The sequence below is a fragment of the Trachemys scripta genome, chromosome 8 (assembly GCF_013100865.1).
Source record: "Trachemys scripta elegans isolate TJP31775 chromosome 8, CAS_Tse_1.0, whole genome shotgun sequence".
NCBI lineage: Eukaryota > Metazoa > Chordata > Testudines > Emydidae > Trachemys > Trachemys scripta.
This window is the reverse complement of record NC_048305.1, coordinates 109,020,894-109,035,889: the sequence shown is the minus strand read 5'-3', so window position 1 is coordinate 109,035,889 and position 14,996 is coordinate 109,020,894. Positions and strand designations below refer to the sequence as shown.

Genomic DNA, 14,996 nt, shown 5'->3' with positions numbered 1-14,996 from the left:
ATACAGCCCAATATGCCATTGGCCTTCTTTGCAACAAAGGCACACTGTTGACTCATAACAAGCTTCTCGTCCACTGTAATCCCCAGGTCCTTCTTTGCAGAACTGCTGTTTAGCCAGTCAGTCCATGGGATTTTTCCTTCCTGAGTGCAGGACTCTTCACTTGTCCTTGTTGAACCTCATCAGATTTCTTTTGGCCCAATCCTCCAATTTGTCTAGGTCACTATGGACCCTATCCCTACCCTCCAGCATATCTATCTCTCCCCCCATCTTAGTGTCATCTGCGAATTTGCTGAGGGTGCAATCCATCCCATCATCCAGATCATTAATAAAGATGTTGAACAAAACTGGCCCCAGCACCGACCCCTGGGGCACTCTGGCTGATATCGGCTGCCAACTAGACATTGAGCCGTTGATCACTACCCGTTGAGCCTGACAATCTAGCCAGCTTTCTATCCACCTTATAGTCCATTCATCCAATCCATACTTTTTTAACGCGCTGGCAAGAATACTGTGGGAGACTGTGTCAAAAGCTTTGCTAAAGTCAAGATATATCCCATCCACCGCTTTCCCCATATCCACAGAGCCAGTTATCTCTTCATAGAAGGCAATCAGATTGGTCAGGCATGACTTGCCCTTGGTGAATCCATGTTGATTGTTCCTGATCACCTTCCTCTCCTCAAAGTGCTTTAGGGTTAGGGTTCCTTGAGGACCTGCTGCATGATTTTGCCGGGGACTGAAGTGAGGCTGTAGTTTCCCGGGTTCTCTTTCTTCCTTTTTTAAAATATGGGCACTATATTTGCCTTTTTCCAATCATCCGGGCCCCCGATGGCCACGAATTTTCAAAGCTAATAGCCAATGGCTCTTCAGTCACATCAGCCAACTCCCTCAGCACCCTTGGATGCATTAGATCTGGACCCATGGACTTGTGCATGTCCAGCTTTTCTAAAATAATCCTTAACCTATTCTTTCACCACCGAGGGCTGCTCACCTCCTCCCCATACTGTGTTGCATGGTGCAGCAGTCTGGGAGCTGACCTTATCTGTGAAGACGGATATAAAAAAAGCATTGAGTACTTCAGCTTTTTCCACATCATCTGGCACTAGGTTGCCTCCCCCATTCAGTAAGGATCCCACACTTTCTCTGACCACTTTCTTATTGCTAACATACCTGTAGAAACCCTTCTTGTTACCATTCACATCCCTTGCTAGCTGCAATTCCAATTGTACGTTGGCCTTCCTGATTACACCCCTGCATGCTCTAGCAATATTTTTATACTCCTCCCTAGTCATCTGTCCAAATTTCCACTTCTTGTAAGCTTCCTTTTTGAGTTTAAGCTCACCAAAGATTTCACTGTTAAGGCAAGCTGGTCGCCTGCCATATTTCCTATTCTTTCTGCAGATTGGGATGGTTTGTTCCTGCACCCTCAATAAGGCTTCTTTAAAATACAGCCAGCTCTCCTGGATTACTTTCCCCCTCATATTAGCCTCCCAGGGGATCCTGCCCATCACTTCCCTAAGGAAGTCTAAGTCTGCTTTTCTGAAGTCCAGGGTCCATATTTTGCTACTCTCCTTTTGTCAGGATCCTGAACTCAATCATCTCATGGTCACCCACTTCTACTTTCCCTATCAGTTCTTCTCTGTAAGCAGCAGGTCAAGATGAGCACGGCCCCTAGTTGGTTCCTCCAGCACTTGTACCAGGAAGTTGTCCCCAACACTCTCCAAAAACTTAATGGATTGTCTGTGCATTGCTGTATTGCTCTCCCAGCAGATGTCAGGGTGATTGAAGTCCTCCATTAGAACCAGGGCCTGTGATCTGGAAACTTCAGTTAGTTGTCCGAAGAAAGCGTTGTCTACCTCAACCTTCCAGTGGTCTATAGTACACGCCCACCACGACATCACCCTCGTTGCTCTCACCGCTAAACTTAGGCCAAAGACTCTCAACAGGCTGTTCTCCAGTTTCATACTGGAACTCTGAGCAATCATACCACTCTCTTACATACAATGCAACTTCTCCACCTTTCCTCCTGTACCTGTTCTTCTTTGAAGGGCCAAAATCCATGTGCTGTTTATGTAACAACCTGATATAGATTATGTCAGCTCTTTTTACAGGCCCAAAGTCCAGAGTTTGGTCAAGAGGCCAGAGGCCTAGTAAACAGTGAACAATATTAGGTAAGAAAAGCAGTGCAAACAAAAGACAACTTTGCTTTTTGCTAAGATAAGCTCGGTCAGCAAAAAGCCAGGTAGGGAGCCGTAATTGGTGTCTTTATGTAAAGCTGCAAACAGACCAAAGGAATGAAAGGAGTCTATTATGCCTGTGTCCATTCTTTCTGTAGAAAGAAATGTTCTCCGCACATATCAACCTTGAGTTTATGGATATGACACTTGGAAGGTGGTAAGGTGATAGGGAATAGCCAGCATGGATTTGTAAAGAACAAATCATGTCAAACCAATCTGATAGCTTTCTTTGATAGGATAATGAGTCTTGTGGATAAGGGAGAAGCAGTGGATATGGTATACCTAGACTTTAGTAAGGCATTTGATACGGTCTTGCATGATATTCTTATCAATAAACTAGGCAAATACAACTTAGATGGGGCTACTATAAGGTGGATGCATAACTGGCTGGATAACCGTACTCAGAGTTCTGACCCCGCCTCCTGAACTTAGGCTTGGGAGTCACCTGACTGGAATTGAGATGAACAAACACTCGAATGAGAAAAAATGGTTACTCACCATCTCGTAACTGCTCTTTGAGATGTGTTGTTCATGTCCATTCCAATATCCACCCACCTACTCCTCTATTGGGGTAGCCAGCAAGAAGGAACTAAGGGGGTGACGGGTCAGTAGGGCCCTATATTGAGCGCCATGATGGCGCCACTCCAGGGGGATCGATGGATATTGCTAGGGGAAAAATCTTCCGGCTGCCGTGCATGCGCACACACACCTGTTTGGAATTGACATGAACAACACATCTCGAAGAACAACAGTTACAAGAAGATGAGTAACTGTTTTTTCTTAGCTAATGCCTGCAGTCTTGGCAAGAGCTGGCACCTGGCCTGCTAGCATCACACCACCTTCAAGCAAACTGATGACTGCTTGTACGTCACCAAGAGTGGAATCCATGTGGACAATCATTCGAAGAAGAAATGGTTACTTACCTTACAGTAACTGTGATTCTTTGAGATATATTGTCCGCATGGATTCCATGACCTGCCTTTCTCCCTACTACAGAGTCCTACCCTTCTTGTATTCTGTAGTGGTGAAGGAGGTGGTTGTGCCCACTCTGCTCTTTATACCCTTGGGTAGGGGAGCACTAGGAGAACTAGGGCAGAGGTGCAGCCCCAATGGTCACTGTTGGCCAAAAGGATCTATGCACATGGGACACATGATCACTAGGACTGGAGTCCCTGTGGAAAATGCATCTCAAAGAAGCACAAGTACTGTAAGGTAAGGAACCGTTCTTTCATGGACAACCGTAATTCTGCCATTTCCTAACTTGAGTGCTTGACTTTGCTTAGTGTTCTTTTGTTGCCATTTTTTATATGTGATACATATATTAAGACAAATGTTGAAAATGTGTTCCTAAATTATAGCCATTAAAGATGGAAAATTCCACCTGGGTCACCTTGTCTGCATTGCTGTCTTTGTGTAGGTAAGGCACCTACTTCTTTAGAGTCAATTGATTTCTAAGCATATCCCTACCAAAGCAGAATTACATTGCAAGTGTGGGTGCTATGTGGAGTACTGAGATTTGAAATAGTCTAATGGGACTGGTTTGCTGTGTAGATTCCCCAGGACCAGCGCAGCAGTGACCCAAATCAGTCAGACAAGCAGGATGTTATGTGCATGTGTTTTAGCCCCTCAGAGGAAACGCTACTCATTAGCACAAGTAAAAATCAGCTCTACATCTTTACCATGTCCTCAACTGAGATAATTAAGGTAAGTTCAATTTGATCACCGTTCCTTAAGCACAACACTCAGTAAGCAATATATAAGCAAGGCACTTGGTTTCCAGTGTCACTTTCTGTGGAAGGTTTTTGTAAAATCCACCTGTGAGATGCTGAACCCATCCCATCCCATTCTTGTAGTGCAGAGAAGTGCTCTGTGTATATGTTTAATAAATTTAATATGCAAAAATCTTTAATACAATCTTAAAGCTGAGAATCTGTCTTCTTATTATTATATTTGGAAGTAGAGTATTCATATTATGGTAGCACATAGAAGTCCTAGTCAAAATCAGAATCCCATTGTGTTGGGCACAAATATGCAGTTGAAGCTAGTTCCTGCACTAAAGAACTTTTACAAGCTAATTAAGGACAGAACTCTCATTGTCTTGTATAAATGCCTAGATGGAATTAAATACTTATTCCAGGTGAGTCATACTAGAGCATCTGTACAGACAGGGACTGTTCCATGATGGCATGCTGTTGTGTATGCAGCCCAAAACCTCACTGACTTCTTCTCTCCTCACCTCCCGTCCCCAGCTATATCACACTGCAAACTCCTATCTAATTTGCTTCCCAGGTTCCTACTTCCCATTCAGTATCTGCTTTTCAGATTATTTTTCCTTATATGTATTAACTGCCATCTTCCAGGTCAGTTCTCATTTTTGTTATTGCTCATGTCTCTTTAGGCCCTTGTGCATTATTTTTCTGTTCTTGCTGATGTGCACAAATCTTCACAATATCGTACTGTGTCTGAATCCCATCACTCTTCCATATCAGTAGTAAAGATGCCAAATAGGACTGTACCTAACACCATTATTCCCTATTTTAAATTTCTGGTGCATTTTTAGTCTAGTACCACACAAGATACCTCTCCCCAATTCCATGCATTGAGGTTTATCATTGTCCTTTGGTTACTGTCTCTTGATCAGTCTAAGCCAATATGATTTTTTTCTGAGTGTTTAATTATTTGTGACACTTCTCTAGGGGGAACCAGCTCACTTTGAGTATCTGAATTTCCCATTACATTCTGCTGCCATCACTGGACTGGACATCTGTATCCGTAAACCCCTCGTTGCTACCTGTTCCCTGGACAGATCTGTACGCATCTGGAACTATGAAACCAAGTAAAGAACCATCTTTGTTTTTACTGCTTTCTGTCTTTGCAAGTATCCTGTAATGGACAACTACAGATGTCTTAGCATGTGCATGTCTGTTTTTGGTGGTGTCACTGTATGGTGTGGGATAAGAGTGGCCTTACTGGCAGTATTTTGGGATCAGCATAGATTTGCAATACATTCAAAACAAGTACCAATCATCACTGAGACCTTGATACCATACCGTGCCATCATGTATTGCATATGCCACAAATTTCCCCAAAATTATATTAGAAATGCTCAGAGAGCTTTTTTTGTTTTTTAAAAAATTACTGTTTTTTGTACATCTCACAAAAAGCTACTGTATGTTAGCATCATGAGTCTGTCTAACTCTTCAGGCCTCAAAGGGAGAGAAAAATAACTAATACATTTCAGAACATTTTAAAATGATCAAAAATAATTCTGTATAACAAATCTGCTAGGAATAAATGCTTTACGCTGCGGAAACGGGGATTTCCAGCTCTCCAGTGAGATATTGCAACCATTTATAGTCTGATGGCTTGCAAGATATAAGACTTGAAATCTGTCACTGGGCCAGGATTTTAATATTGCTCTTACTATACCTGAGATCAGTGAGGCAAGGTGGGTGAGGTAATACCTTTGATTAGACCAACACTTCTTTATACTTACTTACAACAAGACTGCAATCCTCAGATCAGTGTAATTTTAGGGGAAATTCAGTCAAGATTCTACCATTGGGGTGCCTTGGGCACTGCTCCATTCAGAAGATGAGAAAATAACTTTACTGTCATTCCAGTTATGTGTTTCACCCACAGCTGTTTAAATTAACAAACTAGCTCTTCTGTATAGAGAAGAGTCCATTCCTGGAGTTGCTTTTGTGCCCCAAATGATATAGTGCCCATTCTAGTACCAGGACTTTTCTGAACAGCCTGGCAGCCCTGAGGGGTATTTTCAATGTGAAGGCAAATGCCCCACCTAAAGTTCTGACTCTGAGCTACTGCTGGGGAAATTCCTCAGTGTGGAAGAGGGGTTGGGTGGCAGAAAGAAAGGAGATGCTTTTATGACAGTCTTTTTTTAAAAATGGCATCTGTTTGAGTCTGCCTACAGAACTGAAATATTTGAAATAGTGCTGTTGGAAATGGATTAGTGGGCAGAGTGCAAGAGAGGTAGCCAAAGATGCATGGTAATATAACATAAGAACATAAGAATATAAGAAAGGCCGTACCGGGTCAGACCAAAGGTCCATCTAGCCCAGTATCCTGTCTACCGACAGTGGCCAATGCCAGGTGCCCCAGAGGGAGTGAACCTAACAGGCAATGATCAAGTGATCGCTCTCCTGCCATCCATCTCCATCCTCTGACAGACAGAGGCTAGGGACACCATTCCTTACCCATCCTGGCTAATAGCCATTAATGGACTTAACCACCATGAATTTATCCAGTTCTCTTTTAAACGCTGTTATAGTCCTAGCCTTCACAACCTTCTCAGGTAAGGAGTTCCACAAGTTGACTGTGCGCTGCGTGAAGAACTTCCTTTTGTTTGTTTTAAACCTGCTGCCTATTAATTTCATTTGATGACCCCTAGTTCTTGTATTATGGGAATAAGTAAATAACTTTTCCTTATCCACTTTCTCCACATCACTCATGATTTTATATACCTCTATCATATCCCCCCTTAGTCTCCTCTTTTCCAAGCTGAAGAGTCCTAGCCTCTTTAATCTCTCCTCATGTGGGACCCGTTCCAAACCCTTAATCATTTTAGTTGCCCTTCTCTGAACCTTTTCTAATGCCAGTCTATCTTTTTTGAGATGAGGAGACCACATCTGTACACAGTATTCGAGATGAGGGCGTACCATGGATTTATATAAGGGCAATAACATATTCTCAGTCTTATTCTCTATCCCCTTTTTAATGATTCCAAACATCCTGTTTGCTTTTTTGACTGCCTCTGCACACTGCGTGGACATTTTCAGAGAACTATCCACGATGACGCCAAGATCTTTTTCCTGACTTGTTGTAGCTAAATTAGCCACCATCATATTGTATGTATAGTTGGGGTTATTTTTTCCAATGTGCATTACTTTACATTTATCCACATTAAATTTCATTTGCCATTTTGTTGCCCAATCACTTAGTTTTGTGAGATCTTTTTGAAGTTCTTCACAGTCTGCTTTGGACTTAACTATCTTTAGCAGTTTAGTATCATCTGCAAACTTTGCCACCTCACTGTTTACTCCTTTCTCCAGATCATTTATGAATAAGTTGAATAGGATCGGTCCGAGGACTGACCCTTGGGGAACACCACTAGTTACCCCTCTCCCTTCTGAGAATTTACCATTTATTCCTACCCTTTGTTCCCTGTTTTTTAACCAGTTCTCAATCCATGAAAGGACCTTCCCTTTTATCCCATGGCAGCTTAATTTACATAAGAGCCTTTGGTGAGGGACCTTGTCAAAGGCTTTCTGGAAATCTAAGTACACTATGTCCACTGGATCCCCCTTGTCCACATGTTTGTTGACCCCTTCAAAGAATTCTAATAGATTAGTAAGACACTATTTCCCTTTACAGAAACCATGTTGACTATTGCTCAACAGTTTGCTTTTCTATGTGTCGGTGTAGCAGGTTTGGGCCGAGGTTCGGCCCTCAGCGGGGCTGTGGGGTAGCCCACCGCCTTGCTCTGGTCCAGCGGTAGTCCGGGGCAACAGGCACACAGTTAGGGGCTCAGGCCCATAAGCAGGGGCTGAGTCCAGAGATCCGAAACCCAGGCCCTTAAGCAAGGGCTGAGGCAAAGTCTATAGTAGGGTGACCAGACGTCCCGATTTTATCGGGACTGTCCCGATATTTGCTTGTTTGTCCTGCGTCCCGACTGATGTTCGGCTGAGACACTGGACAAACAAACAATTTTGCCCTCCGCTCCAGCGCTTGCGCCCCCCCCCCCCCCCCCCCCCCCGTCCTTCCCCCATTGGATCCCTCCCCAAATCCCTGCCCTGACCCCGCCTCTTCCCCAAGCACTCTCTGGGCACGCTGCAGCCAGCCCGGTCTGCTACCCTGGCCGCAGCTGGCTCAGCGTGTGGGGCGGGTGAGTGAGGAGGGACCGGAAGCCGGAGCTTGGCCGCTGGCGTGCAGAGCCTCTTCCTCAGCGGGTGGGGGAGCCGGTCCCCTGCCCGTCCCGCCACAGGGATGAGGCGCACTGGGCTGGGTAGTGAGCAGCGGCGGCGGGAGGGGCCCGGCCTGGGCTGGGGCGAGCAAGACGCGTTTTCAGCCTCCACGCCAGGGGTTCCTGCGGCGAGGCAGGAGCTCAGCCCCTCCGCAGCCGCGCGTCTTCCCGGGACCTCGCCTGCCCCTCGAGCTGCCCCAGGGTCCCTCTGCCGGCAGCCGAGCCCAGCCCAGGCCCGCAAATGCCGCGTCGTAGCGCCGCTCTCTGCGCCCAGCGCTGCCCGGCCCCTTCCAGCCTGGCCCTGCATGCCAGCAACCGGAGCAGCCCCCAGCCCAGGAAGGGGTTTCTCCAACCTGCCCCCGCAGGCCGCCCAGCCCGAGACACCTTCCACGCTGGGCTGCGCCGCCCTCCGGCTCTGCGGGACCAGCCACCGCTGCAAGTTGGCCCGGGGCGCTGCTTGCTGGGTGTGTTGGACTCGACTCTGGCTTGGGGTCAAGTCCCGGACAGTCCAGTGGCCCCAGGGAGCCGGAAAGGAGGACTGGCTTTCCTCACGGGGTGCATAGGGGTTGGGGAGCTTTGGTCTGGGGACACCAGAGCTGCTAGCTGAGAAACGGGCTGGTCTAGTGACTAGTGGAGCTGTGCAGGGCTTTGTGTGTGTGCGTGGGGCGGGGTGACCGGTGTCTGTGCAGGGGTGTGTGTGTGTGTTTGTGTTTCGGGGGGGCAAGCCGGGCGGGCACGGGCCCACGGCGGCCAAGCTGCGGCAGAGTGTCTCCGAGGCGGAGGCAAGCTGGTGGTGGGGTGGGGCGTGGAGTTCCGGCAGGTCAGTTTTTTTGTCGCCCGCCCCCCCCCCCCCCCCCCCCCCCCCCCCCCCCCCCCCCCCCCGCGCATCCCGATATTTCACCTGGGTGATCTGGTCACCCTAGTCTATAGCGACCCAGGCCCTAGGTCAGGGCGGGGCAGCAAACCAATAGTCAAGCAGAGGCCCAGGCCCTTAAGTAGGGGCTGGGTCGGGGTTTGTAGCAGCCCAGGCCCTAGGTCAGGACGGGGCAGCAAACCAATAGTCAAGCAAATACCCAGCCTCTCTAGGCCAGGGGAAACAGGGGGAGTCTGCCACCCAAAGAGTGGGTGGCAGGAGGGACGCAGGCCCTCCCACTCCACTGCGTCCCAGCCCGAGGCCCTAGCAGCGACAGAAACTCGCTGCTGTCAGTGGGGATCCTGGCCGCAACACACTGACATCAGCCCTGGCAGTGCAGCAGCCAGACTGGGGTCGGCTGCCCCCGGGCTACTTCCACACTCCCCCTCACACGGTACCTGGGCCGTCTTAGTGTCGTCGGTGCTCTCCACCAGCATGGGCTCCTCGGTGTAGGTAGCAAAGGGCAGGCTTGGCCAGTCCTCCTCGGGGTAGCTGGCACGGGGCAGGCTCGACCGGCCCGGTGAGTCAGCAGGCCACTCGCAGCCTGCAGCTGTCTCCCAAGCGGGAGCTCGGCCAGGGACGTCTGCTCTCCCCACCGGCCTGGGCTCCACTGAGCTCTGCAGGCGGGCTTTTATACTTCCGGGTCGGGGCCGTGACCTCGGAGGGGCGGGCGCCGGACCCGGTGGCTCCGCCCACGCTGGTAGTAGGGGAGGTTCGGCCCTCAGCGGGGCTGTGGGGTAGCCCACCGCCTCGCTACAGTCGGACAATTTTATTCTTAACTATTGTTTCGACTAATTTGCCCGGTACAGACGTTAGACTTACCGGTCTGTAATTGCCAGGATCACCTCTAGAGCCCTTTTTAAATATTGGCGTTACATTAGCTAACTTCCAGTCATTGGGTACAGAAGCCGATTTAAAGGACAGGTTACAAACCTTAGTTAACAGTTCCGCAACTTCACATTTGAGTTCTTTCAGAACTCTTGGGTGAATGCCATCTGGTCCCGGTGACTTGTTAATGTTAAGTTTATCAATTAATTCCAAAACCTCCTCTCGTGACACTTCAATCCGTGACAGTTCCTCAGATTTGTCACCTACAAAAGCCAGCTCAGGTTTGGGAATCTCCCGAACATCCTCAGCCGTGAAGACTGAAGCAAAGAATCCATTTAGTTTCTCCGCAATGACTTTATCGTCTTTAAGCGCTCCTTTTGTATCTCGATCATCAAAGGGCTCCACTGGTTGTTTAGCAGGCTTCCTGCTTCTGATGTACTTAAAAAACATTTTGTTATTACCTTTGGAGTTTTTGGCTAGCCGTTCTTCAAACTCCTCTTTGGCTTTTCTTATTACATTCTTGCACTTAATTTGGCAGCGTTTATGCTCCTTTCTATTTGCCTCACTAGGATTTGACTTCCACTTTTTAAAGGAAGTCTTTTTATCTCTCACTGCTTCTTTTACATGGTTGTTAAGCCACGGTGGCTCTGTTTTAGTTCTTTTACTGTGTTTCTTAATTTGGGGTATACATTGAAGTTGGGCCTCTATTATGGTGTCTTTAAAAAGCGCCCATGCAGCTTGCAGGGATTTCACTTTAGTCACTGTACCTTTTAACTTCTGTTTAACTAACCCCCTCATTTTTGCATAGTTCCCCCTTTTGAAATTAAATGCCACAGAGATGTTCTTCCCACCACAGGGTGGTTGAATGCTATAGTATTATGGTCACTATTTCCAAGCGGTGCTGCTATAGTTACCTCTTGGACCAGCTCCTGCGCTCCACTCAGGACTAAATCTAGAGTTGCCTCTCCCCTTGTGGGTTCCCGTACCAGCTGCTCCATGAAGCAGTCATTTAAAGTATCGAGAAATTTTATCTCTGCATTTCGTCCTGAAGTGAAATGTTCCCAGTCAATATGGGGATAATTGAAATCCCCCACTATTATTGAGTTCTTAATTTTGATAGCCTGTCTAATTTCCCTTAGCATTTCATCATCACTATCACCGTCCTGGTCAGGTGATCGATAATAGATCCCTAATGTTATATTCTTATTAGAGCATGAAATTTATATCCATAGAGATTCTATGGAACATGCAGATTTGCTTAAGATTTTTACTTCATTTGATTGTACATTTTTTTTCACATATAGTGCCACTCCCCCTCCCACCCCCCGCACGACCTGTTCTGTCCTTCCGATATATTTTGTACCCCGGAATGATTGTATCTCATTGATTGCTCTCAGTCCACCAGGTTTCTGTGATGCCTATTAGATCAATATCCTCCTTTATCACAAGGCACTCTAGTTCACCCATCTTATTATTTAGACTTCCAGCATTTGTGTACAAGCACTTTAAAAACTTGTCACTGTTTATTTGTCTGCCCTTTTCTGATGTATCAGATTCTTTTTTATGTGAATGTTTATCATCTGATCTAGCCCCTACTTTATCATCTTCCATCCTCTGCTCCTGACTATAACCTGGAGATTCTCTATCGTTAGACTCTTCCCTAAGAGAAGTCTCTGTCCGAGCCACATGCTCCTCTGCAGCAGTCGGCTTTCCCCCATCTCCTAGTTTAAAAACTGCTCTACAACCTTTTTAATGTTTAGTGCCAGCAGTCTGGTTCCATTTTGGTTTAGGTGGAGCCCATCCTTCCTGTATAGGCTCCCCCCATTCCAGAAGTTTCCCCAGTTCCTAATGAATGTAAACCCCTCCTCTCTACACCATCGTCTCATCCACGCATTGAGACTCTGAAGCTCTGCCTGCCTACCTGGCCCTGCGCGTGGAACTGGGAGCATTTCTGAGAATGTCACCATAGAGGTCCTGGATTTCAGTCTCTTCCCTAGCAGTCTAAATTTGGCCTCCAGGACATCTCTCTTACCCTTCCCTATGTCATTGGTACCTACATGTACCACGACCACCGGCTCCTCCCCAGCACTACACATAAGTCTGTCTAGATGCCTCGAGAGATCCGCAACCTTTGCACCAGGCAGGCAAGTCATCATATGGTTCTCCCGGTTATCACAAACCCAGCTATCTACGTTTCTAATGATCGAATCTCCCAATACTAATACTTGCCTTTTCCTAGCAACTGGAGTTCCCTCCCCTGGAGAGGTAACCTCAGTGCGAGAGGCAACCCCAGCACCGTCTGGAAGGAGGGTCCCAACTATGGGAAGGTTTCCCTCTGCTGCCGTTGACTGCTTTGCTTCCCTGGGCCTTTCATCCTCCTCAACAGCGCAGGGGCGGTCTGACCGGAGGTGGGACAATTCTACAGTGTCCCAGAAAGCCTCATCAACATACCTCTCTGCCTCCCTTAGCTCCTCCAGTTCCGCCACCCTTGCCTCCAGAGTCCGTACATGGTCTCTGAGGGCCAGGAGCTCCTTGCACCGAATGCACACATACGCCACCTGCCCGTGAGGCAGGTAATCATACATGCTACACTCAGTGCAATAAACTGGATATCCCCCACTCTGCAGGTGGGCTTCTGCCTGCATTGTCTCCTAGTTAATGAAGGGGTTGTTTAAAGCAAGAAGTTTTGAATGTAGTTTGGGCTATAGGTTTTAAGGGGAAGAAAGGATATAAGATAGAACCGGCAAGGGACCCGCGCTCCCTTCCTGCTCCCCTTCCAAACTCCCTTGCGAAACTCCCTGTTAGCAGCCCCTGGTCGCTTGTGCGCTGCTTTATAAAGCCCTGGCCTGGGTGAATGCCCCGCCCACTGATTAAGGCTCAGCCAATTACCAGAGGCTTCTAGCCTTCAGACCTTCCTTTGAAGCTCACAGCTTCCAACTGCCAGCCACAGCACACGGTCCTTCAAACAAACAAACAAACAAACAGACTGACAAACACAAGCTCAGCACACAGCAAGTAACCCCCAAACACAAACAAACACACACTACAGACAGTCACTTACCCCAAGGGTCCTGTATTTGCTCCTCCTTCACCTGGAGAGCTCCCTTGCGAAACTCCCTGTTAGCAGCCCCTGTTCGCAAAAGCAAAAATTAAAATATAATTTATCACATGGCTATCACCGCCATTGTGGAATAAATACCAATTCCATACAAAAAGCTACATTAAAAGAACATTGAGGTTGCAAAATGAAGCACTCAAATGTTAGGAAATGCAAGAATTAAAGTAATCCATGCAATGACCTGGAAGAAAACTGATAAAGTTTGCAGATGACACACAAATTGGGCGAGTGAAAAATAATGAAGAGGACAGGTCACTGACTCAGATAACAATCCACTTGGTAAGCTGGGCACAAGCAAACAATATGCATTTTACTACAGCTACATAGAAATGTATACATCTAGGAACAAAGAATATAGGCCATACTTACAGGAAGGGGGCGCTATCCTGGGAAGTAGTGACTCTGAAAAAGATTTTGGAGTCGTGGTGAATAATCAGCTGAACATGAGCTCCCAGTGTGAGGCTGTGGCCAAAAGAGCAAATGGGATCCTTGGATGCATAAACAGAGGAATCTTGAGTAAGAGTAGAGAGGTTATTTTACCTCTGTCTTTGGCACTGGTGCAACTACTGCTGGAATCCTGTGTCCAGTGCTGTTGCCCACGATTCAAGAAGGATGTTCAAGGTTGTAGAGGGTTCAGAGAAGAGCCGCAAGAATGATTAAAGGATTAGAAAGCTTGCCTTATGACGATAGACTGAAGAAGCTCAATCTAGTTAGCTTAACAAAGAGAAGGTTAAGGGGTGACTTGATAACAGTTTATAAGTAGTTACATGGAGAACAAATATTTAGTAGTGGGCTTTTCAATCTAGCAGAAAAGTGTATAAAATGATCCACTGGCTGGAAGCTGAAGCTAGACAAATTCAGACTGAAAATAAGGCATAAATGTTTAACAATGAGAATGATTAACCATTGGAACAATTTACCAAGGGTTGTGGTGGATTCTCCATTCCTGCCAATTTTTAAATCAAGATTGGATATTTTTCTAAAATACATAGGAATTATTTTGGGGAAGTTTTCTGGCCTGTGTTATACAGGAGGTCAGACTAAATGATCTGACCTTGCAAGCTGTGAAACCTTAACTCTACCCCTTTGTGTTTGGGCTTTAATACAGACTCTAATTATATGATAATTTCCAAAAAATGATCCTAATATAAGTTTATTTGCCAAATGGCGTTGCATACTTCATTGGCTAGGGTTATGAGAAAACAATGTATTATAGGCGGGATATGGGCAATGCCTATTATCAAGAAAGCTCAACACTTCCCATTATAAGACCCTGTTTTCAGTTAATTATAACTTTCCCAAAGTAACTGCTCTAGCTGAAATTTTCTATGCTACATGTCCATTTAAAGACAAATTTTTCAAAATATTTCAGCTACATGGTTCAGTTGTTTCCAAGAATAAGGCTAGATAAAATGTTGTTTTTCAATGTTAAATATATTCTGGCAACCTTTTCTTTGAAAAGCTCCAGTAATCCCATGCCTTGGAACAAGGCCTTGAAATTTGGCAGCGTCAGGGCTGTGCCTTTTGCCATCCCAGTGGAAATTTGCCCAGATTTGGCCAAGTTCTAAGCCCCTGAAAAATCACAGTTTGTAGATGTTAAGACTTGCTAGAGCTTAACAGATAAAATTTCTGAAGATTCCATCCTCATTGAGCATACTCAAGTCTCTCTCGGCTCCTAGCACTGTCCAGACTACACATGCACCATCCCCACAGAGAAACTGTGCATACTCCATTTAGCCCAGGGCTACAGGGGTGAAGCCAGACTCCCTGTCATAGCTTCCACACGCATAGCTTCTTCACGCAGTGCACAGTCAACTTGTGGAACTCCTTACCTGAGGAGGTTGTGAAGGCTAGGACTATAACAGCGTTTAAAAGAGAACTGGATAAATTCATGGTGGTTAAGTCCATTAATGGCTATTA

At 46.5% G+C, this 14,996-nt stretch overlaps 1 protein-coding gene across 1 annotated transcript in view; it reads left to right on the top strand.

The window, feature by feature from the left end:
- LOC117882158 (cilia- and flagella-associated protein 57-like) overlaps positions 1-14,996 on the top strand; it is a 94,433-nt gene that overhangs the window by 32,354 nt on the left and 47,083 nt on the right. The window contains exons 6-7 of the mRNA XM_034780184.1: positions 3,786-3,938; positions 4,931-5,070. Coding sequence (XP_034636075.1) covers positions 3,786-3,938; positions 4,931-5,070 — 293 coding nt within the window. The remainder of the gene's footprint in view (positions 1-3,785; positions 3,939-4,930; positions 5,071-14,996) is intronic.